The 25,738-nt window shown below is 40.3% G+C and overlaps 1 protein-coding gene across 2 annotated transcripts in view; it reads left to right on the top strand.

Annotated features, from left to right (window-relative positions):
• LOC126473401 (cyclin-dependent kinase 12) overlaps nt 1-25,738 on the top strand; it is a 190,018-nt gene that overhangs the window by 137,879 nt on the left and 26,401 nt on the right. The window contains exon 14 of one of the 2 annotated variants that reach the window (XM_050100415.1): nt 5,827-6,326. The exons of the other annotated variant lie outside the window; for it this stretch is intronic. Within the exon in view, the coding sequence (XP_049956372.1) occupies nt 5,827-5,924 (98 nt within the window). The 3' untranslated portion in view covers nt 5,925-6,326. Of the gene's footprint in view, nt 1-5,826; nt 6,327-25,738 lie in introns of those variants that run through there. 2 annotated transcript variants of the gene reach the window in all.

Genomic DNA, 25,738 nt, shown 5'->3' with positions numbered 1-25,738 from the left:
AATACGCTACCCCAGTTTGGGAAAGATTAGCGCATGCGAAACGAGTGGATCCTCTGCTGAACGATGCCTGTCGCGTAATCACGGGATACCTAAGACCCACCCCGGCTAGCCAACTTTATTTGCTTAGTGGCATAGCTCCACCCAACATCAGACGAGCTATAGCAAGCGAAGCAGAGCGCCTCAAGCAGCTGCGCGACCAGCGCCATCCTCTCTTCGGACAAAACCCTCCACACACACGTCTAAAATCAAGACGGAGTTTCCTCACCTCAGTTCAACCGATCGAAACCTCAAAACAAAAGGCCAGATTGTCAAAATGGAAAGCAACACTGCCTACGGGAGACCAGGCACCTCTAATCTCACCCAACGAACAATTGGCCTCTGGAAATGAACTAAAATGGCCATTATGGAGAACCCTCAACCGCCTACGAACTGGGGTGGGCAGATGCAACATAAACATGTGTAAATGGGGATACCGAGACGGGACGGACATGTGCCAGTGCGGACAGACCCAAATAATGGACCACCTCCTGGAATGCAGCAACATGGGGGAAGTGTGCAGGAGAGAAGATCTGGCAAACGCTACGGCAGTGGCAGTTAAATGCGCTGAATTTTGGCGGGACGTGAATGATATATATACTATGTTTGTCTTTATATTGTAATGTGACTCCCCATTTTGGGTTTGTTTTACTTATACATATGTGTATTGTATTTGTATTTGTGTGTACATGTAATATGTGGATTGTCTATGGCTTGGACACGATTAAATAAATAAATAAATAAGTGTGTATTTATGACAAACACTTCCTGTGATTCTTCATCCAATGGAATTTGCAAGTAGGCATCACACAAATCTGTCTTAGAAGAATAGCATCCTGCACCAAGCCTGTCCATGAGTTCCTCAGAGTGAGGTAATGTATAAGTGTCAACCACTTTTTGTGGGTTGACTGCAGACTTGAAGTCAACACAAATGTGAATGTAATCAGAAGGCTTAGGCAACAAAATGAGGCACTTGCCCATTATAAAGCTTGAACAGGAGCAATTACATCATTATCTAGAATTGTTTCAATTCACTGGGTACTTTGCCGCTTAATGCAATGGTATTGGGGTGAGCCCGGAAAAACATGGGCTGTGCAATGTCTTTCAATGTATTACAAAGTTAGTAGCTTTTCCCATTCCTTCTGAATATAGTCCAGGAAATTCTTTGATCAAGCTAGCTGCACTGCCTTTTTATATAAAATCAGATACTGAAAGTACATTGTCTTGGATGCGAAGTGCAAACAAACCAAAGGCATCTGAATGGAACATGTTCTCACTGTCTCTTGATTTCAACACAAGAAAGTTCACTGACCTAGTGTGAGATTTGTAAGTGGCAGGCAAACTACACCATCCAAGCACTGGGATTTCCTGTCTGTTGTAAGCAGTGAGGCACTTACTAGATTTAGAAAGGCATGGTGAATCTAACTGTTCATATGTGGCACAATTAAGCAAAGCTACTGCGGCACCTGTGTCTAACTGAAAGTTCACATGACGGCCAGCAATTCTTAGTGAGACAAATAGTTTGTTAGAACATCATTGCACAGCACTAGGGTGAGGAGGCGGCACAACCTTAATTTTAATTTTGTCAGAATCTGTTGTAGGTTTTGAAAACAAAGTATTCACTGCATGTGCATGATCTTGTTTTTTCTGGGAGCAGGCAAAATTGACATTTTGGTGCTGTTGCAAACAAATTGTTTGGACATGACCTTTTTTTTCCACATTAACACGTTGCATTATGTAATGGGCAATCCTCTCTTTTATGGCAAGCAAAACATCTAGAGCAAGACTTCACTAAATTCACAGGCTTGTTTACATGTCTATGTGGCTGTCTGCACAGCTACATACATGCTTGTTGTTGTGGCTACTTGGGGCGGTCGTGAACAAGATGCAACTCAGCCTGGCAATTCGAGACCTGGTCAAACTTACCCCAAGATTCGCAATACTTGGGGAAGTGATAGATCAGAGTACTTGAAGATCTGTTCCTGTATTCTACTATGAGGGACATTGAATGTTATTGCATCCCATATCATTAAATCACTGTAAAAGTTGCTGCAACTACACTTGAATTTACACTTCCTGGTCATGCCTATTAATTCAATGTGCCATGGTCAGTATGTCTGTTCTGGCTTTTTCTGCAAATGAAAGAACTGATATCTAGCTGCAGCTACTTGGACTTGCTCGTCACAATATTTAGTTACTGCAGCGATTACTTGGTCGTAGCGGAGTTCGTTGGAAGGAAGTATTGTAACTTTACAGTATCTTAAACACAATGAACTTGACAATGTGCTTGGAACTGAGTCAGGTATTTGAGCCATTCTTCTGCTGATTCCTTAAATTGCTGGAATGGTGGTGTACCAGTCGGTGGCACCTGTTGGGCTGGTCGGTTGGTCAGTTGTGGTTATGTGGCAGATGAAGCTTGAGCAGCCAGTAGTTATACTGTTGTCAGTAGGGTAGCAATTTGTTGGTTAGATCCATCACACTGGCCGTCTGCAGCTGAGACATGGGGGCAGGGGATGGAGAGGGCAGGGAATTCACGGATTATGCAAGTACATTATATAAAAAAGCAAACAAAGTACTGTTTTAGCCTGTGATGGGCTCTGCAACTATTACTGACAGGTGCCAAGTGGAAGAGTGAGTTAATTGAGGTCCTCTGGTCAGTGGTGGTGGCCTAATTAGTGCTGTCAAAAGGGCTTTGGCGGCGTGTTGCTTGTCAGTGTGTCTCTGGCCTCTCTCGTGATAGGCGAACTTGATCCAGTGCCTACTATTGATCTCCGCACTACATCTTTGCTGACCAGTGTGTTGGCGACAGCTTACACAATATGAATCTTACATGTGAATTAAATGAAGTCAACTTTGCAAAATTTTCATAATTTATCGTAAATCCAGTATCCACTGGATATTCACCTACCACCTGTTATCTGGCCAGATAGTAAAATTAGCCTGGATATGGCAGATACTAGATAGTTGTTGGATGTACATTTCATCCCTAAATAGGACTAATGGCAGATATTAAACTTACAGAGAGATGCAGCACAAATGTTCATAGGTTTGTTTGTTTTTATGAAATAGTGTCATGGAGATGCTGGATAAACTGAATGTCCAGATGCTTGAAGACAGATGCAAACTATCTCGTGAAAGCCTACTTACACAGTTTTAAGAACCAATTTTAAATGAATAATCAAGCAGTACACTGCAACCATCTACGTATCACTTCCATGGGGAGTAGTAAAGAGAAGATTTGACTAATTATAGTGTGTACCGAGGTGTTGAAGCAAACAATCTTCCCGCATTCTGCACACTAGTGGAATGGGAAGAAGTGCTAGTAACAGGTAGGGTTGGGAAGCACCGTTTACAGTTAACAGTGGTCTGTAGAGTTTAAATATTGATATTGAAGCTTCCATTTCAATTCTATAACTGATAGCAAATAAATAGAGCTTTTGATAACGTCAGGTTGTTGAAAATTTCTACAAAAGGTGACACTCTTGCCAGTCTTGATCAAAAGCATGGAAGTGTACCAGAGTTCAGTGATTCTTAATACTTTTAGTGTGATCCTGTTGGTGTTTTTGCGTATTAAGTGCTTCTGAAACACTGCATAGAATTAGCAACCCAAGTGTTGATGAAGTTCAATGAGACATTCTCAGATATATTTTTAGAGTGAAAACTCCCAGAAAGGAAGATGTATGGGTTCATGTTTCCATCAGGTTCATAGTTCCAACTTGTCACAAATGTTAAACCAATAGATACTTCTGAAAGAATCAAGTAGTGGTGTCTCACTTTACTGTGTGTAAGTTTGAACACAAGGAATCAAGAAACTTCAAGGGTGTGTGTGTGTGTGGGGGGGGGGGGGGGGGGGGGGGTAGCTCACTGCATTCATAGCTTTCAGTAAGCCATACATGCATCCTAGTTTGTGCCAAGTGGTATGTACGGCAGGGAGCTCAGTGTTCATCAGCTGGGTTCAAGTTTGGCCACAGATCTTACAACTATTATAAACACTCAGAGTGCCTCAGCTGAATCACAGAGAGTATCAAGCACCTACCACAGAAAAGGATGACTAAAATTAATAGTGGGGCTCATTTCACAAGAAAAAATGTGTTTCTGGTTTTAAAAGGAAAGCAGTGTGGTTTTATTCTGATAGCTGAAACTGATAAATCAATTCAAGTGGAAGTACTAATAAAATTAGGAAAAGAAGGGTGAATTAAATGTTGAAGTTGAGATGCACTACTCTCTCAATTCTAGCAAGGGCATATTCGCATAGCGTGATGTAATGGAAATGGGTACCTTGGAAATTAAAGAAGAATGGGCATCAAAGGGAATAGTCAACATGAGAGAAATGACATGAAGAAATAATGAAGAGTGGGAGAAGACAATCGTTCTCCTTGTAACTTTCAATACTCAGTCACGACCTGAGTATGTTACAACAGGCTCCCTGTGTCTTATCAATACGCCTAATTTATGCAGAGATATGATGTTGTGAAACTAAATTTCAAAGCTATGCTGCCGGGCAATGTGTGGTGCACGTTGGCAAAAGTTGTTAATGGAGCTAATCAATTTTGGCATATTCCAACTTTTTTACCATGAAACTATAAGTTGCATGTGTTTTCAGGATAGCTTTATGCCATGAATAGGTGCTGATGGGATATAAATAGTATCATTTTAAGAATGTAGTATGAGATGCTGCAGTATTTGAGTAATTTTTGTTCGTGATATGAACATTGAAGAATTGATGGGTGTCACAGCTATTGAGCGAAATGCATTTAAAAGAAAATACATACACAAATCAACTAAGAAGAAGTAAAAATCTCGCCATGGGACTGGTGATGTGTACATCACAAAATTTACATGGTTTACTTTATTGGATTTAGTATTGAGCAAAACTGTTGCAGAAGGAAAAGCTATACAACTTTGATAAGCTGAACTCCGTATTTAATATTATTTTATTTGATTTTCTGAGATAAATTAATGTTTATTAATATTTTGAATGCTGCCATAGCATTGATCTGCCTTCAAGAAAATAGTTAGCAAACCATTCTCTTCTTAATCTGGCCTGTTTCAAATAATCAATCCTGCCAGATCGCAGCTCCATATAGTCAGTCCCTCTGGGTTTATGCTCCTCCTTGTGCCCAACTTGTGGTCTTTACTGCAGTCATCTTCTTCATATATTAACTGTGGCTGTACATGCCACCGTGGAGGTGTTTTGCGCCAGCAGTTATGAATCACAAATGTAGCTCTACCATTTTATGTCATTTATGTATGGCTGAAATGGTACTGGCTTTTTATGCAAGCACACTGTAGAAATCAAAACTATGAATTAATTTTTCACATGATATGCTTGTAAGTCAGTGGACCATGCTTTGAGGAAGGCTCCGTGAAATAAGGAGTTAAAGGAAATGTGTCAACACCAAGTAGCATTGTATATTTTGGACTGTTTAGCTGATTTTAGAGTACTGTTGCATAAATGCTACCTCCGGAAAGCCTTAAAAGCTTCACCTATTTTAACATACAAGGCGCAGTAATTATTGTCTGATACAGCAAGGGGAACAATGTTAAATGTGCCCTTGTAGCTGTGGAATTCTGAAACAGTTTTTGATGGAGACTTTCATCACAATATGTTTCCCAGCAACTATAGTGAAACTTGAAAAGTCTAACTGGATGTTGAAGCCCTTAATTAAAATCCTTCTCAGTTTGAGATATCTGTAAGGAAAAGCAGTCTGTGGTTCATAATAATGCTACTTAGATCTCATTTGGTATGCTTCAGCTTAATTTATGACAACCAAATTCTTTTCCTTCCAGGATGCAGGAGTGAATCCTACTTGTTGAGAAACAAACTGGCATGGTTTGGAGGATGCAGTAATTTTACAAAAATCGCCCACAGTGAGAACTGTAGGTGAAGGTACTGAAGCTGGACTTGTGCTGTCCAGCAGCAGATCATCTTTAATGTCACAAAGATCTCTTGCAAAGAGGAAGCAATCTATGAAAATAAAGATTACTTTTTGCATTTGGAAAATCAGTAGATGCTCTTAGAGCAGGCCTGAGGAAACATACAAAGCAGCCAGCTCCACTAAGAGTGTTGCTGTGCAAATGGGGAATCTGTCCTTAAATACAATGTGGAACTAATGGTAGAAATACAAAATATTATCTCTGCAAAGCAAAAAGCTTTCATGCCAGTAAGAGGGAGAAATGGAGCTTCTGGCCTGGAAGACTTTCATGCTGAAAAGGTGGCAGACGTGTTACAGTAACATATGATTATGGTGGTGTACTGCGAAACTGTTTTGTAAGAACTGCAAGCATTTTATGTTGCATCTATTACATTATATTTTTGTTCTGTATCCTATTAAAGTGAAAAGTAAATAAAAACTTTGAAGTTTAAAATGTTTATGTGTGTTCCACTTTCTATATTACACTATCTTCTTTCCTTTTACTTGTTGATCTATGTAAGAAAATACATGAAATGTTTTGATGCCATTCATAGATGGTTGAAATTGCTGCAGTCTTCTGACCTTTCAACGAGGTTGCTAGCACTCAACATGCCGTCTCTTTAACCAGTCACTAATTCAAACCTATTTCTTTGTCTTCTTCTTTTTCTTTTGGTTTGATTTCAAGGAGAGAAGCATTATCTCTGCCATTGCTAATTTAGCTGCCAAAATTTCATCTTGTAGCTGAGAGTGGTGCTTTGGTATTCACTAAAAGTCAAAACTGAAGGGTACACTAATGTGTAGACAGCCACATACAAAACTAGTTTTGCATTGCTGGTTTCTCGAATCTAGTTTCACAATTTAGTGTCTCTGTGTAATTTATGCTTTACATCCAAAAACCTATATGGTGTTACAAATGCCATTATTTTAGTCCTATATCAAAGATTTGTAAAAAAAAAGTAATTTGTAGAAAATATGGAATGGCTGTCTATTAACCTGCCTCTGGCTGCCCACCTCCAGCCATGCACATCAACTGCTCTGCCACCCACTCTGGCGACAAGCCTGCCTAATATTCAACAAGGAAAAAAAAATTCAAGAAATAAAAGTGACAAAAATGGATGCCATGTGCAGACAACCAGTAACTTCCATTGTTTTCCATCTTTTTTGCTTGTTTGATGAAGAAGCCTGTCCCTAAAGTAGAAATTTTGATGAGAAACAATACCCATTGAAGCAGGAACTAATGACTGTACATACACTCCTGGAAATGGAAAAAAGAACACATTGACGCCGGTGTGTCCGACCCACCATACTTGCTCCGGACACTGCGAGAGGGCTGTACAAGCAATGATCACACGCACGGCACAGCGGACACACCAGGAACCGCGGTGTTGGCCGTCGAATGGCGCTAGCTGCGCAGCATTTGTGCACCGCCGCCGTCAGTGTCGGCCAGTTTGCCGTGGCATACGGAGCTCCATCGCAGTCTTTAACACTGGTAGCATGCCGCGACAGTGTGGACATGAACCGTATGTGCAGTTGACGGACTTTGAGCGAGGGCGTATAGTGGGCATGCGGGAGGCCGGGTGGACGTACCGCCGAATTGCTCAACACGTGGGGCGTGAGGTCTCCACAGTACATCGATGTTGTCGCCAGTGGTCGGCGGAAGGTGCACGTGCCCGTCGACCTGGGACCGGACCGCAGCGACGCACGGATGCACGCCAAGACCGTAGGATCCTACGCAGTGCCGTAGGGGACCGCACCGCCACTTCCCAGCAAATTAGGGACACTGTTGCTCCTGGGGTATCGGCGAGGACCATTCGCAACCGTCTCCATGAAGCTGGGCTACGGTCCGGCACACTGTTAGGCCGTCTTCCGCTCACGCCCCAACATCGTGCAGCCCGCCTCCAGTGGTGTCACGACAGGCGTGAATGGAGGGACGAATGGAGGCGTGTCGTCTTCAGCGATGAGAGTCGCTTCTGCCTTGGTGCCAATGATGGTCGTATGCGTGTTTGGCGCCGTGCAGGTGAGCGCCACAATCAGGACTGCATACGACCGAGGCACACAGGGCCAACACCCGGCATCATGGTGTGGGGAGCGATCTCCTACACTGGCCGTACACCACTGGTTATCGTCGAGGGGACACTGAATAGTGCACGGTACATCCAAACCGTCATCGAACCCATCGTTCTACCATTCCTAGACCGGCAAGGGAACTTGCTGTTCCAACAGGACAATGCACGTCCGCATGTATCCCGTGCCACCCAACGTGCTCTAGAAGGTGTAAGTCAACTACCCTGGCCAGCAAGATCTCCGGATCTGTCCCCCATTGAGCATGTTTGGGACTGGATGAAGCGTCGTCTCACGCGGTCTGCACGTCCAGCACGAACGCTGGTCCAACTGAGGCGCCAGGTGGAAATGGCATGGCAAGCCGTTTCACAGGACTACATCCAGCATCTCTACGATCGTCTCCATGGGAGAATAGCAGCCTGCATTGCTGCGAAAGGTGGATATACACTGTACTAGTGCCGACATTGTGCATGCTCTGTTGCCTGTGTCTATGTGCCTGTGGTTCTGTCAGTGTGATCATGTGATGTATCTGACCCCAGGAATGTGTCAATAAAGTTTCCCCTTCCTGGGACAATGAATTCACGGTGTTCTTATTTCAATTTCCAGGAGTGTAGATCTACAGTTTTACTTGCAAAAGGAAACAAGGTAAGGAAACAGCAACCCATGCAGTTACAATAAAAGAAAAAAAGTCAAATTTAAAATTATGTTTAGAGAAAACAATGTGAATATGAAGTGCCTTCCAACAAACGCATTGCCCATCATACATGAAGCAGAAAGAGAATTGGGAATGAGCATAAAATGTTAATCATAGGCAGTCCCAGGTATCATAAGTATGATATTGTCAAAACTGACTAATGAGGAGGACATCATGAGCCCAGATGCCTTGACATCAGAACTGCTGAGCCCCTCCACATCTCCCCATCAGTTGGTGGCTCTGCACCCCAATACAAATTTGGTCAAAAATTAAAAACACAGTGCTAAAATAGATTCTATAAATCAGTGGAATATTGATGGGGAGGATATTGAGACTACTCGTAGAGGAAGAACATTTCTGTGTATGTTTTTAAGATAGTCCTCCTTGAAAGACTGATGCTTCTCTACTTGGAGGCTATAGTTTCCATAGAATAGGTGATGTTACCAGTGATACAACAAAAAACGTGTGGTTGGCGAGATCTGTTTGTTCATCAAGGATACGTATCTCTCCTCACTTATGCCCTTAACCACAACACTGCAAATAGTGCTGTCACAATTCATGCTCATGATAACAAACCAGTGAGTTTTATGTACTGCTTGCCACCCAAGCTTTTCAACAGTGTCCGTCAGAAAACTTACTGCTGAGCTCCTCATGTCTTCCTTCTTTTTGAAGGTTTTAATGTATGTAATGCACTATGGGACTCTATCATTATCTGTCCCAGGTGTCAAGTGACTGAGGCTTTCACACAAACTTAGCACATCTTGGTGATTAACATGATCATTGATTTATTTTTGTACAGCTACACGGTCAGCTAAAGTCATAGACCTCTCATTTTGCTCACCTACTTTTGCAGACAGTGTTCAGCAGAATGTGAATCACACAACCTGTATTGAAGTAACTACTTTTCCATTTGGATCCATCTGCTAGACAGAGCAGATTCTGCAAGCAAGGTGCTGAAATGGATACTTCATAGGCAGTTACTTGTTTTCAGACAGCATGAAGTGTCTACGCCCGGGCAGATTACATCACAATTGCTATCCCCATGCAGTTGACATATACAGTGATCTGTACCAAAGTCATCAGAAAAACCTCTGAGACGGCCTACCCATTAATAGAATGACAAGTGTCATTCTGCAATAAGGGACAGGTGAGCTGCTATGCGAAGTTTCAGGCAGTGCCAACATTGCTGAAAACCTCTCAACGTTTTGGGTGTCAGGGGTGAAACTGAGGAGAATAATTAAGAGGATAAGAAGAGGTCATTGTAAGCATTCTCGAATACTGTCAGCAGATCCAAATTACAAGAAAACTGCAGTAAGCAATGAGAAATATTTGCAGGTGACATTTGAGACTACCTATAGCAGCTGTAGAAGATTAGAGGTTGTCTCCTCATATCAGGGAACATCACCCAGTCAGTGGTTGACTTTTATATTAGCTTTCTGTCACTATCTGGTGACACACTAAGGAGTGATTGTGATTCTTGTTCCACTAACGTTATAGAACTGCCCCTTCTTCCTGTGGGAACTGGATTCTGAATAGTCCACAGCTTGTCATGTTGTGACCTGTGATGATACGTTAACATACGGTATACTAAAGCAGTTGAACCAATGGTTGGAGCAAATCCTATTTCAGCTTTTAAATATATTTGATTGACAAAAATACTTCTCAGCTCTTGGAAAGAAGTCAGTTTTGATCTTAAAATTAGGAAAGGACAGTACTTGCTTCAGAACCCCATGGTGGTGCATGGTCAGTAGGTGCATAATATGGGTTCATGTAATTCTATCACTATAATGTCATTTTCACTGAGTGTTTAGGAAGTATCGCTCCACCATTAGTAACTTGACACAGCTAGAAGTGGTAATTCAATAGGCTTTTGATGGAAGAAACATATTTATCTTTATTCTTTGACGTGGAAAAGTCTACGGTAGTACTTGTAGGCATGACAGTCTGCTGCAGCTCCATGAATACAGTTTCCATGGACATCTGCCCACATTCATGTGGCCATTTCTATTGGAAAGATTCTATGTTCTAGAGTCATAACTATCCTAACTAAACACTTTAAGAAGAAGAACTGTATCCCACAAGAGCAGGTTTTAAGTGTAACCATGTTCTTCCTTATGATAAACAGTATTACATTCATGGGAAGAAGTCCTGTACAGTGCTCCTTAGTACTAGGTGATTTCTCCATTTTCTGTGCATCCTCTAGCCTCCTGGTACACTAACTTCAAATAACTTGTGGAAATGCAGGTGGGTAATGTCCTCAACAATAGCCAGTGTTTCAATGGCTGAGCACCCTGTCATTTTGTAGACATAAATGCTATGAGAGTTTGATGTACAGAGCATTTTAAATCCTAAGTAGTTGAGGTTGCACCTGCCCAAAAACCAAAATACAGCATATGCAGAAAGACAATAAATACCGCAAACAACTAGTGCTATCATATAACCAAAGATGAGCAATGCTAGACATTATCAGTAGTGAAATAGAAATCAGCAACAGGTGAGCAAGTAGTGCTAACTCTGTCCCTCTATTGTTTAACCAGGTAGATAACTGGTACAAAGGGACTGTTCTACAGTCCCAGATTTGTCTGGCTGTTGTAAGAATGTGTGATGCTTGTGCTCTGTATAATGGCTCTGCATGGTCCTAATAGTATGACCAATATATGGCAAGCCACAATTGTAGGGGACAAATTAGACATTCATCTTATGCAAATGAAAGTCATCCTACACAGACCCAAAAAGGGCTGTAATCTCAAATAGTTGTTGAAAACACATTTCCAGTTGTGTTTCCTCATTATACTACCAATCCTGTTGGAAGTACCGTCTAGATAAGGAAGAAAAGCTGTAAACTTCAGAGCCACTTCATTATTCTCATCACTCACTCAATTCACAGTTTGTCAATAGCACAAATAATATTTGATCTGAAATTTCCTGGCAGATTAAAACTGTGTGCCCGACCGAGACTCGAACTCGGGACCTTTGCCTTTCGCGGGCAAGTGCTCTACCAACTGAGCTACCGAAGCACGACTCACGCCCGGTACTCACAGCTTTACTTCTGCCAGTACCTCGTCTCCTACCTTCCAAACTTTACAGAAGCTCTCCTGCGAACCTTGCAGAACTAGCAAGGTTCGCAGGAGAGCTTCTGTAAAGTTTGGAAGGTAGGAGACGAGGTACTGGCAGAAGTAAAGCTGTGAGTACCGGGCGTGAGTCGTGCTTCGGTAGCTCAGTTGGTAGAGCACTTGCCCGCGAAAGGCAAAGGTCCCGAGTTCGAGTCTCGGTCGGGCACACAGTTTTAATCTGCCAGAAAGTTTCATATCAACCCACACTCCGCTGCAGAGTGAAAATCTCATTCTGGAATATTTGATCTGTCTCAAATTATACATTTTCTGGTGAAAGGTAACATCAAATTAGGCTGATACAGCTGACAAACTTTCAGGAGCTGAGATGATGTGGAACCTGTGAACTGGAATATGAAGTATCATTTCATGCTAAGCCAAATAACTGTCAGCCTGAATACACAAATTGGTGAGAGATGGTTCCTATAAACAAATTGTTTCAGCATACCATCATCTCTCCTCCTGACCAACACATCAAAGAATGGAAGGCAACCATCTTTTACAGCTCCAGCGAATATTCAGGATGACGGAATTGAGAAGTTTTAAAAATTGTGCACATTCTCACTACCAAAAGGCCAGAAACAGAAGTGTCATCTACATATCTAAAAACAGCAGGCAGGTATTGACCCCATTGACTCCAGGGCACACTCTTTGAAATTTCGCGTAAAAAGATGGACAACAATAAATGACAAAGAGCTCCTTGAAAAAATTCTGGCCACTGAATAAAACATTAGTGAAAGACAATACATACTAAAAGAGGTTATTTAGTTCAACACCAAATCTAATCTTAGTTAACCATAATGAGTCCAACAGAGGAACACAAGAGAAGGTTCAAATGGCTCTGAGCACTATGGGACTTAACATCTGAGGTCATCAGTCCCCTAGAACATAGAACTACTTAAACCTAACTAACCTAAGGACAACACACACATCCATGCCCGAGGCAGGATTCGAACCTGCGACCTTAGCAGTTGCACGGTTCTAGACTGTAGTGCCTAGAACCGCTTGGCCATTCCGGTCGGTACAAGAGAAGGGGAAGACCACATCAAAACTAAGTATATCAATAGAATGAATTGCCAAATTCTGAATACAATGTGCACTCTGATCTACTAGTGGGCCTAAGAGGAAGCATTTTCTTACGGATCTCTGGAATGCTGTGTAATCTGAGGTGGACCACAAAATAAGAGTTAAGACTTATGATAGTATCATGTGGCAAGGAAGGGTTTTAGTCTTCCTCTAAATCCTTTGTGTTGGATGAGCACTTGAGTCTGAGATATTTAGATCATATATTAAACACTGCATTTTCTGAGCATAATCCCACTTGTCCAACACAACTCTAGCATTGTACTTGTCTGCAGATGGGCTAATACTCAGATCCAACCTGAGAAGTGCAAAGCAGATCTCCAAGCTGCCATCGAGATTAAACTAACAAGTGTCTTTATAAACAGAGGTGAAGGTTTTTGCCTGAATTCTGCTTAATCCTGCTCTCTCCCAGGTTAAATATTGGAGGGACAGGTAGAGATACCTGCTCATCTGTTGCTGGCTAATGTTTAATTATCAATAATGTCTGATGTTGATCATCCTCGGTTGTGTAGTGTATCTAGATCGTTACAGTGGGGGTTATCATCTTGTATATACTATAGTTTGATTTCCCCACTGGCACAGCCTCACGCACTGAATTTTTTAACTGACATGCAAAGTGAATTCTCATTGCAACTGAAAATGATGGTGTGTTATGTCAGAGTACTGATGATTGTCAAGGATGTTACCCGACTGCTTTCCCATATTCATTTAAACATCCAGTATGCTGAAAGAAGTTTAAGATTCACATATAGAACCTTATTTGTTGAATTACCCAACCACCTGTTCAACATTTACTCAACAACTGTCCACAGGCATTCTGGCTGTTTGAGATCAGTGTGAGGCAGATCCTTGATATTCCACAGTCCGATGGAATTGTAGTCCAAAGTCAGGGGTGCAGTTAGTGATCCCTCTTTATACAGGATGACACAGAAAAACTGGAACATTTCCACAGTCCAATAAGACTAGAAGTGATGAAGAAAATAAATTGTATTCATAGTAACTGAAACCTTACAACTTTGCCATTTACGAATCATTGATGTCATTTATAATTTTTTAAAAATTACATCCTTTAGATGGCGTCCTCCTTTATGAATACATACGTGAAATCTGCTGTTGAGACTTCTCATTGACCGCTGCAACATCTCAGCTGAGATATTGTGAATTGCATCCCAAGTTCTCTGTTTTAACTCATCAAGGGTTCTTCGTTGATTCATATAGATTTTACTCTTAAGGTAGCCCCACAAGAAAAAAATCAATAACTGATAAATCTGGCAATCTAGAGGCTAGGGAATGCTACCAAACCATGAGATCACACGGCTGCCGAACAATTCTTGCACGTGTGCCATTGATTTCCGTGCAGTGTGTGACGTCACTCCGTCCTGTTGAAACCAGTCTTCTTGAATGTTTGGAAAGTTGTTCAATGCATGTGTAGCAAAAGTTCGTAATATCTCCATGTAACGATTGGCATTGACAGTTATTTTGTTTCCCTGTTCATTTGTGAAAAAAATATAGCTCAATAATCCCATGTGATGAAACACCACACCATACTGTCACTTTACTAGCGTGTAAAAGGATGCTCATGAACATCATTAGGATCTGTTTTTGCCCAGTAATCGTAGTTCTGTTTATTCACATACCCTGTGAGATGAAAATGTGCCTTATCCGACATCCAAAACTTGTTTAGATATTTGTCATCATTGTTTACTTTTGTTATCATTTGTTGACAGAATCCTAATCGTAACCAGTAATCGTTGTCCTTCAATTGTTGCATCATCTGTAGTTTGTATGGATGAAATTTTAAATCGAGATGAAGAATTCTGCGAACACTCTCCTGGGACATTCCAACCACTGCTGCTTGCTTATGAACTGAACACCATGGGCTGCGTAAGACAGACTCGTGTACAACATCAATGTTCGCTGGAGAACATACACTTCTTGGTAATCCTGTTGGTTTCTTCTTGAGGACTGATCCAATCTCTTCAGAGTTATTAATCCAACATTTTATCATGTGCTTCGACAGAACAATGTCATGATGTCCTAAATTATAAAAATGTCGAAACTCCCTCTGTGTTGTTGCCAAACTATCATTGTTTTTATAAAACATTTTTATGGCTAACACGTGCTGTTGTCCGTTCCATTGATCCATGATTACTGAAATGGTGGACTGTTTACTCACTAACTGTCATGACCCTTCAGTGCTGCCACCTGCTCATGGCTGCCACTACTCATTTCAAACATTTCCATTATTCTGTGTCACGCTGTACTACATTGGTCCAGATTAATATCGAAACTGATGAGATGCAAGAAGGCTTGAACCCAAAATTCCATTTCTTAGAATAAATTTTATCAGGTTTTAAACTGACACCCATATTTTATTTGTGTTTGCGTTAAGGGGTTTAAGCCGGGAGCCTTTATCAGCTGCTCAGTCTTGGCCCTGAATGTCCTTGAGTTAAGGCTCCTTAGACAGTTTTATGTATGTACTATGCCAAAGTGTTTCCCATTGGGGGCCTGATCAGCTAAGACAATTTGTGATAAGAAACTCGTCATCTACTTAGGTTAATGAAGTATTCTTCTTATCATTAGACAGTTGCATACAGAAGACAGTATGCTCCAAATAATCACACTCATTCTCTTGCAAAGGCAGGAGTAATTGGTAATTTTCTTCTGGGTACTACTGCACACAGGATTACAGAGAAGTTAGCTTGCTGATGTGGCTGCCTAGGTGGTATGCTCTCTCCTACCTGCTCCTTGTTCATTATCCCTGCAAATGGTTGAGTAAAAAAATGTGTCGAATTGTTGGAAGAAAGCACGCATCACATCCATCTATCAAGAAGGTAGCAGAAGTGATCAACAAACTGTTGTTTATATTATTGTCATCCATTTGTTGTAAAATCTTAGAACGTATCCTAATCTCAAATGTAATTAGGTATCTCTAAAAGCATGACCCCCTCAAGGTCAACAAGCACTGATTACAAATATTCTCTGACCAGAGGGCGGTGGTTTCCTTGCCACCGGATTTGCCCTCTATTTTGCAAGACGACGCAATGACTGTGGTTAAGGACTTACGGTTTTGTGTCCTGTCCAATTTGTTGCCTCGGACTTTAGAGAGAGGACTTTAATGTGCTGCTGGGTGACTGTCTCACCCAGGTTTTAGGTAAGAGGCCCGCCAGTCATGATTACCTACGTGTTTCACTTCGATTTCTGTTCTCTTTTCTGTGTGTTTCCTTTCCTTTTTTAGTGCGTTTCTTCTCCTCTTGTTTTGCCTCTGTATGTGAGGATTTGGAACTGTGTCAGGTCTGTGTCTTGTAGCCGTTCTCCTTGTTCGCTGTCCGTCTTCGTCCCTTCACTGCATGTGTTCCTGTTTCTGTTTCTATGCGTTTGGGCGCTGATGACCATGCTGTTTAGCACCCAAAAACCTCAAACCACACACACACACACACACATACACACACACACACACACAAATACATCAGTTACGCGAGATCCATATTGTGCTTTTTTTGTATATCCTGAAAGCCATTGATTGTGCCAGTCATGTATATGCAATATTTCTTGACTTTTGAAAAGCAGTTGACTCAATACCACACCTACACTAATTAGCAAAAGTATGATCGTATGGGGTATTAAGCAAAATTTGAGACTGGATTAAAGATTTCTTGGTAGAGAAGATTCAACATCTTATCTTAGATGGAGAGTCATTAAAATGTAACTTCAGGTGTGTTGTTTGGCCTTCTTTCCAAAATATTGGAAAGTAGATTTTAATGTATGACAGTGTGGTTGCATCATCCATTGTTTTTAAGTGATCACTCAGCCACAGTAATCTTCTTTCTTTCTTCAAATGTTTTTGTTCTGCAATTTTGTGATGGTTTAATTTGTTTTGTGTTATTGTTTTTAAGAACTCCTGTTTGTCACTATATTTTATTAGCTGTGGTTTTTTGTTGTTGTTCGGTTTGAGATTTATTGTTTCTATTAATTTTATCCACTGTCATCTATTTATTTTGTGTAAGGGCAGTAATGACCCAGCAGTTTCTATCCCATTGGGTGTGAAGTTTTTATCTGTTGTGACAAATACACCATTTCTCTCCCCCATTAGCCTATCATTTTGCTATACACTTAGATTTCCCCAAAATCTTGTTGCTATCAATTTGTGGTATTAGCCAACCTTCCACTCCTTGTGTTATGTGAACTCCGTTACATTCTAAGCATTTGATCACTAAGATTTCACTAGTCTCATCTGTGGGGTCATTTCTTTGGATTTCGCAACAATACTTCAGACTCGCCTACAGCTATTTTTATCTGGACTGTATGGAGAGTCACTTAATCTAAAAAACACTTGTGAACTCCCCTAACATGCTGTCAGCTGGAACCCCATAGTTCATAAATCTTTGGCACAAGTCCATAAAGTTGCAGCCTGGCTTGTCACAGAACTTTCAAAGTATCTGGTTTGAGGTTTCCATGCAGTGTGGAATTAGAGGGCCATAATCAATTCTATAAAAAATCCTGCAGATGTATCTTTGAAATACCATGAACAAGCTGGTCATCTCAACCTTTTCTGCCAGTCACTGGACTGATTCAGCTATGACCTTGGAGCCCAGATGGTTAATGGTTTCCTCAGTATGTAACTGGTTGCACTCTGTTCTCTCAGTGGCTGCTGGAACACAGCCCCAAGTGTACACACTTGATGCAGAAGATGATCTGTCTAACCCTTGCTTACATATCCCAGTGGGTGCCATTATTTGTCATATGTTAAAACTGAAGATGAGTAACAGATCACTACCTTTTTGCGCTAGCTGATGGAAAACACAGCAGGCTGCCCAACAGGTCAAGTGTGTGACATGGACTTACGTTTTTACTGCTCCTGTTAGCACATATCATGAAACTAAATATCACACAAGACTAGCCTGGACCCAATGTATCGAACGGATGCATAAAATTCCACTTTCAAAACCATTTATCAGTTGCTGCTGAGAGTAATGTGAAATATGATGAGCAGCGTTTGTTTGGACTGGCTCCATCCACACATTATTAAAAACTAAATTGCAAATATCTGCAGAAATACAATCCTGAGAACATCAGAGCTTCTTTGCCAGTCTCTGACTTTCATCAGCTGTCACTCCAGGAGGAAATCCTGCCTTAATTCTGTGCACAACCCTACCAGAGAAAGCTACTGTTACTACTTTGTGAGCTGTATTCATGATTGTGTTGACCTATTCACCTCACAGACCATTGCAGTCTTTGCCGTAATTGTGCCAGGATATTTTTATGATTGACTACTGGCCAGGCCGGTTTGACTAATTTTTTTTTAAAGGAAGCATTTCTCTCCCATCCTTCTCCTTTGTGCTGATTTATGACAGGGAGAGCCTGGCCTCCCAAGGGAGAGGTGAGATTTCCAGGATTATATGTACACACATACATTGTGAACTTTAATCCAATTTCTTTCATGATTCATTTCAGCAGCTGTTTTCTCCTCAGAAATGGGAGTCTTTTGAGTGTAATGGTTAAAACACTTTACTCGCCCTGGTAAGCAGTGATTCTAGCTTCTTATCCAGTTACCCTGATTCAGGTTACTCATAGTTTCTCAAAATCATTTCAGGCAAATACCAAGAGGGTATTTTAAAAAAGGCTAGGGCTTGAGTAGCATTATGATGATAACCTCTCTCTCTCTCTCTCTCTCTCTCTCTCTCTCTCTCTCTCTCTCTCTCTCTTGGCTTGTGTCAGGACCTTGAAGATATTTCTCCCATTCTATTTCATTCTTCATGTTGTCCCCTTGTTCCATCTGGAAAAAAGGTGACACAGCATCTTATCACAAAGAATTAGATGATCAGCTCATGAAAATGGAAAAAAAGTTAGAATTGTCCATCACACATTTTGGGGATAGGATTTTACCATAAAAATCATTAATCTATGACAGTTTAACTGTAGGATGACAGTTGTTTATTATTAAAAAATGGAAATTTTTTACTATTGAGTATTCTCTATTCTGTGTTATCTAAATAACCCTTGGCTTTGTAGTATGGATTATTTCAAAGGTTTGCTCTGACTAACTTTATAAATATGTGGGTTTTAGCTATCTCTTTATTCTCTTTAATTGTACAATTTTATTTGTGTGCAGAAAATGCTGGTTTGTGTTTACTCTTTACTCTTGGTAAGGACAACTTTAGTCTGTCTCTTATTCAATGATAATGAATGCAGTTGCTTGTGAAGTAATTGCTGATGTTCTTCTTGATGTGCTAACCAGTTTGCTAAATGCACTTACATGACACAACTACAATGTCCAGCTATTTAAAGAACTTCTTGCAGGGAGCTTGCTTACTATCTTTAGTTATTATTCTAGTGGTCCTTTTTTGTAGTTTCAAGACTGTGTCCATCTTTTGTGTTTGGGACCACCAAAAAATGATTCTACAGCTAAAGATGGAGTGCATATAAAAACACTATGTAACTATAAGATATTGTAAATTACACACTGATAACATGACTCTTAGCATGTTGATAACATTTTCTTGGCTAGTGCACTTGTGTGTTCATTTCACTTCAGGTGACAATCAGTATTAATTTCCAAAAACTGCGTGTTTGCTCTATAATCTATAAAATTTTCACCCACATTTAATTTTCCACTATTATTGTCTCCTTTTAAGGAGAAATTCATGCTGCTTTTTTTTATATTCAGTGTAAGTTAAATGCATGATGACCAATTATAAATGTCCTTCAGGGTTTCATTTGCTTTCTGTACTAGGAGTTCTGGTGATTTTATCTGTGATTACAATATTGCTGTCATGAGCAAAAAGAATTTTTTCCCCATGTCTAACATGGTCTTGAAATTCACTGATCTACAGTGATGAAAAAAATTGCAACACCAAGAAAGAATTATGTGATGTAAATTAAAGTTTACTTATGTGTTTCTACTTCTGAAAGATGATGTCTCTCCAAATTTCGCACCAATCACATAGGAGTGGTGCTAGTGGTGCTACTATGAGGATGCAAATCAGATTTACTTTAAATACGTGGTCTAATGGTCATAAGCATTAGTTACCTTTGAGATTGGACATATTACTCAAGAATGCCTTTAAGGCGACAAAGACACCATTATCAACACCTCACTGAGTTTAAACGAAGTTGTGCAATAGGGCTGTGAGAAGCTGGATGTTCCTTCTGCGATACTGCAGAAAGACTTGGTAGGAATGTAGCAACTGTACATGACTGCTGGCAGTGATGGTTATGACACTGGTCCTAAAAAGACCAGGCTCTGGATATTTGGCACTATCGACAGGGAAGACTGTTGTATTTGTCAAAGGGCTATGGCACATTTTACTGCTTCTGCAGCAGCAATTTCAGCTGCAGTTGGCACCACAATGACACAACGAATTGCTACTAATTGGTTACTTCAAGGACACCTTTGAGCTAGATACATTCCACTGACACCACCACCATTTGCGACTTCAGTGGTAACAAGTGAGAGATTATTGTAGGGCAAGATGGAGGTTTGTTGTGTTTTTTGATGAAAGATGTTCTGCCTTGGTGCCAGTGATGGCCATGTGTTGGTTAGAAAGAGGCCAGCTGAGGTCCTGCTTTCACCCTCTCTACATGCTAGACATGTTGGGCCTACACCTGGAGTTATGATCTGGGGTATGATTTTGTGTGACAACAGGAGCACTCTCATGGTTATCTCATGCACCCTGACTGCAAAATTGTACATTAGTCTGGTGATTTGACCTGTTGTGTTGCCATTCATAAGTGGCATTCCAGGGGGTGTCAACAGAATGGCACTCACCCACATACTGCTGTTGTAATCTACAGAGTGTGGACATGTGGTCTTGGTCTCCTGGATTGCCAGATCTGTTTCCAGTTGAGCACATATGGAACATCATCAGATAACTCCAGTGTCATCCACTTACATCGTTAACTGTCCCTATATTGACCAATGGAGTACAACAGGCATGGAACTCCATCCCACAAACTGACTTCTGGCACCTGTACAACACAATGCATGTACATTTGTATGCTTGCTTTGGACATTCTGGCAGTTGCACTGGTTATTAATGTACCAGCATTTCACATTTACAATGACTTTATCTTGTGCCTACATTAACCTGTGATCTTGCAATGTTAACCATTTAAATATGTAACCTAGACAAATGTATTCCCAAAATTTCATTACTCTACAGTAATTATTTTTTGTCGTTGCCATTTTTTTCCATCAGTGTGTATCAGAAACAATATTGGTCCTCAAATGCTTCCCTGAGTGACTCCCTGGTTTATATATTTGGAATCTGATAAATGTTTCACTAAAAATTTTGTTTTATTTGAACCCCCTGCAACCTCTACCCTTCGTACCCTGTTTTTCATGCATGATGAGAACCAATCATTGACAGTTCCTCTCATTCCTAATGATTCTAGTTTTTTTATTATAATTTTATGGTTATTGATATCAAAGGCCTTTGATGGATCTAAAAACATATCTATGACACATGCATCCTTGTCTAGTGCATTAACCCTCATGCATGCACTCCTATATATAAAATGTGCCAATCACAAATAACATTGTTTTGCACCGTTCCATTACTGTTTTACAATTGCAAGCCCACACCCATTCCTTCATTATTGCTTCAGTGTAACACAGTGATAAATTGTGTTGCCTTATGTCCAAGTGAGCTGCAGTAATATGAAATAAACAGCAAGCTAGGTGAGAAAAAATTTATGATTAGTAGAAGAAAATGACCCAGATTACGAGATAGTAGTGCATTCCTACTATGAGGCTGTTGTCCAAAAGATAATTAGTAATTGAATAAGTGGCTAGCTGAGAACTGATGCAACTTTGCTGTTTAGTGCTTTGAGTGGGTTGTAATTGTCTGGTAACACCTGTCCATGGCAAGAGAGTGATGTAATGAAAGTTTATTTCATTATTGCTTAATTAAACATCATGTAAGTTTATTTTATATTGTTTAATTAAACAAAGATTTAACTGTGAATGCACACATACATGTTTATCATGGTAACATAAAGACAGTTATTCTTTACGTGTGTACAAAGTGCACCATGTGACTGCTCATTTTATGAAAAATAGTGCACCTTCTTGAAGGATAAGTACCAGTTTGTAAAATCTGCTGTGGCTGATCCTGTACACTGTGCTTTGTTGAGGAGATTATATTTATCTATTAATCTGTCTGTTATAATGAATTATATTATTTTTTAGAATGATGACAGTAGAGAAATGGGCTTACAGTTTTCTAAATCATCTGTTTCTTTGGTGGAGGCATAACTCTTGACTGTTTCTGGGATTCCAAAAAGTTACCAGAGCAGAAACATTCTATTGTTAAGCCAGTTAACAGGGCTTGTACACTGCCTATGAATACTCCAAGTACATAGGCAGGCAGTTCACCTATGCCTGCTGACATCTTATTCTGTAATTTTTGAACTGTTTTCCAGACTTCATACTCTGTGGTGGCTAACATCATCGTTTCACTTGCCCCATAAGCTTTTACTAGAACAACATTTGATTTTGAGAATTTTTTTTATAGTTCCTCTAATATGTAACATATGTCTGAAAAATATTTATTCACAAAATTTGCTAGTTTCTGTGAATCATTTATCAACTTATCTTGTCTTTTATCTGCAAGTTATTGTGATTCTGTTTCTGTTATCCTATTTCGTGTTTGACAACCTTCCAAGCTGATGATGTATGAACACCTGTTCACCAAATGCTGCTCATAGTATCTGAAGATGGCCTTTGAAGGCTGAAACTCATTGTAATGATATAATTGAAAATGATCGTTATTAAATCCCTCTAGGACTGAGATTTTTGTTACCCTTGTTGTGCTATTGACCATCTATGACATGCCAGAACTGTGAAGCATGTTTATGAGACGGCTACTGGCTTTATCTGTGATAGTTAAGTTTATATATTTGTGTGTCTGTACAAGATTATCTTGATTTTTTTTTGGGCATTGAGACTATGTTGAGAGCCTGACTTAATTTATTACACAAAGGTGTTTATATTTCTGCTAGGTGATCAGTACACACAAAGAACGAGTATTATTTTTTGTGAATGCCAATATCTATTAGTTCACTACTATGAAAAGTCCTAGATGGAATAACCAAAATATTATGGAAAGGATATATTGCTACTCATCATGTAGAGGAGGCATTGAATCGCAGACAGGTACAGTGGAAAAGAATACTAGAAATAATTTTAGTTTTTGGACAAAGTCCTTCTTCAGAAGTAGAACTCTCACACATTCACACAACAATAATATACACACATATGACACTGTCTCTAGGCACTAAGGCCCAACTACCACTGCATCTGATGTGAGCAGCAATACAGGTGCGGTGGGCAGTGGGGTAAGGAGGCGACATGGAGGGGGGGGGGGGGGGGGGGGATATGGGAGGAGGGGCAGGACTGTCTGTTACTTTCACTATCCACCCCAACCAGATTGATGCTCACATCAGATGCAGTGGTAGGCAGGCTTTAGTGCCCAGAGACAATGGTCATATGTGTATAAGTAGTTGTTGTGTGACTGTGTGAGAGTTTTATTTCTGAAGAATGATTGTCTTAAAGCTGAAATTATTTCTTATATTCTTTTTCATTGTGGCTGCCTGTGAATCAGTGCATTCCCTATATGGTGAATAGCGATATATCCTTTCCATAATATTGTGGTTAGTTCAATTCCTGGTTTTTCAAAATATGTCTCATCATTAACTATAGTAAAATAATGTATGAATTTAAACCATTTTCCCTTTTTTATATATGTTTATGATTCTCCCTTTTTTAAAGAAGCCTTACAATAAGAGCTTGTTCTCTCATATGAGGATAATGTTATATGTTGGAACTTTGTACAGCTTCACTATTTTAAACTTTCAGAAAACTCTTCTTCACTAAAAGAATCTAGGACATGTGGGGGTTTCTTTTTGAAGGTTGGAGCTATCTACTGGTCTGAACGTATCTGTTTCTTATAAAGCTGCTGTTGTCACTGAACGTAAAATCCTCTGGGTTGATAGACAATGTCATTTTTCTCTTAATATGATACTGGTACAAACCAAACAGAGTTCTAATGTCTGTGAAGTACTTCATCAAGGTATAACTGAAAATATACCAATATATGAGTTTTTGAGAAGCAGTAATAAAAAAAATAACTTTTATATGGTAAGGAGACATACCTGTACACAGTGTGTTCACCACTGCCCTGAAATCACTCCATATTTTATGGTATCCACCTGATTTGCAACGCAACATTAAAGGGAGCTGCCCATACACTGGATGAACACTTTTGCTTTGCCTTGTGATAGAACTCCTCATGACAGCATATATAATAGAGGAATATGAATTTGGAATCGTTTTTCTGCGTTCAAAGTCTGGCTTGAACAGTAAATGAAATTGTGCTTACATTAATACACTAGATTCTCCTTTGCACAGGACAGATACCAACTATATTCAAGTGTATTGTCTGTCATTCACTGCTTAAATCAGTGTTGCTCCAGAGTTCAATTGAAAGGAGATCGATTAGATTGACTGTGAACCACAAATGCGTATCGTAGGGTATTCTCACAGTGTGTACCATGTGTTTTACATCCACATGTGTGTGTGACATGAGTTGTTGACTAGTTGAAGCTCTACTGTAACAGTCTGAGGGTACTTGTGTGGCACAACCACAAGGAGCACAAGAGGCATAACAGGAAGTACACTCTGCATGTTGCTTTATGCATTCAGTGCTGTATAATGATGTGCAAGAGAATGCTTTATTCTGACACAATTTTGGTTCATGTTTTCTGAGCAATCAAGCATCTAGAGTACTTTCTCAACTGCTGAATGGGCCCCATCTGCCTATAACTTGCACCATGCAAATCGCTGCGTTTACTCTTTTGACCTGGACCCCGGGTCATACTCTAATGGGTTGGCACATACTTATGACATATTTACTACTATTACAACAAAACTTAGATGTGGTGTAATCCTCTTAAAACACATGACATGAGACAAAACTTAAAAATTCCTTACTGGATGACCACCCCAATTAATGCTTGATCAACCCCTTACCTACTCCTCTTATACTCTCGGTATCCAATCCACCGGGATTTGGACTGCTGTCGGTTCCCTGTTGGAATTGGCTCTCCGCCTAATCTGAATGAAAGCAACACACAACAAAGTTAAGGCTGTGATGGCACTTGGCTCAGAGGTGCTCAAAACGATCGTTATTTGTCGTATTGAGCAACATGCTACACAAGCTGTTCGGCTGAAATGAACTGGTTTACAGATCTCGACAGACCTGACTCCAGAGTTTGATTTAACAAGGTCAGATTCTGCCTTGGCAAAAACTCTAAAGTTGCTTCATGCCACTACAGCTGTGGCTGTGTGACATTCAATTGCGTGACTCCTGAAATTGATACTGGCAGATGGAAGGTTGGTCCTATTATGTTACATGCAGTTCCATTGATTAAAATTCTGCTCCCCTCAAGCTCTATACGTTTTGCTTCTGCAGATATTCCCTGCTCAAAGCAACTTGCTACTACTGTCATATTTTCGCAGGTGGAGGAGATCCAATGCTTCCTGACCAATTGCAAGCTCAATTTTGGCTCCACGATGTCCCTAGAACAATCTATTTCTTTCCTCCTGGCTAAAAATAACTGGACTGTGCATGTGTCTGGATTGGTGCTTATCACTCTGGTTGGACATACCGTTACCTTCCCTCTATGGCAGCTCTGTAATTCCTCCCTTGTCATCTTGGCATACCGGCTGTTAACTGCTGAGATCAGCAATACCTCCTCAGTTTTTACTTCTACAAACTTGCTCAACACTCCCCACTTCACTGGATACAGGTGGACCGAGTAACATTGAAACCTCGCGT

Source organism: Schistocerca serialis, chromosome 4 (assembly GCF_023864345.2).
Source record: "Schistocerca serialis cubense isolate TAMUIC-IGC-003099 chromosome 4, iqSchSeri2.2, whole genome shotgun sequence".
NCBI classification, from domain to species: domain Eukaryota; kingdom Metazoa; phylum Arthropoda; class Insecta; order Orthoptera; family Acrididae; genus Schistocerca; species Schistocerca serialis.
The sequence above is the reverse complement of the archived record's forward strand: the minus strand, read 5'-3'. Positions and strand labels throughout refer to the sequence as shown.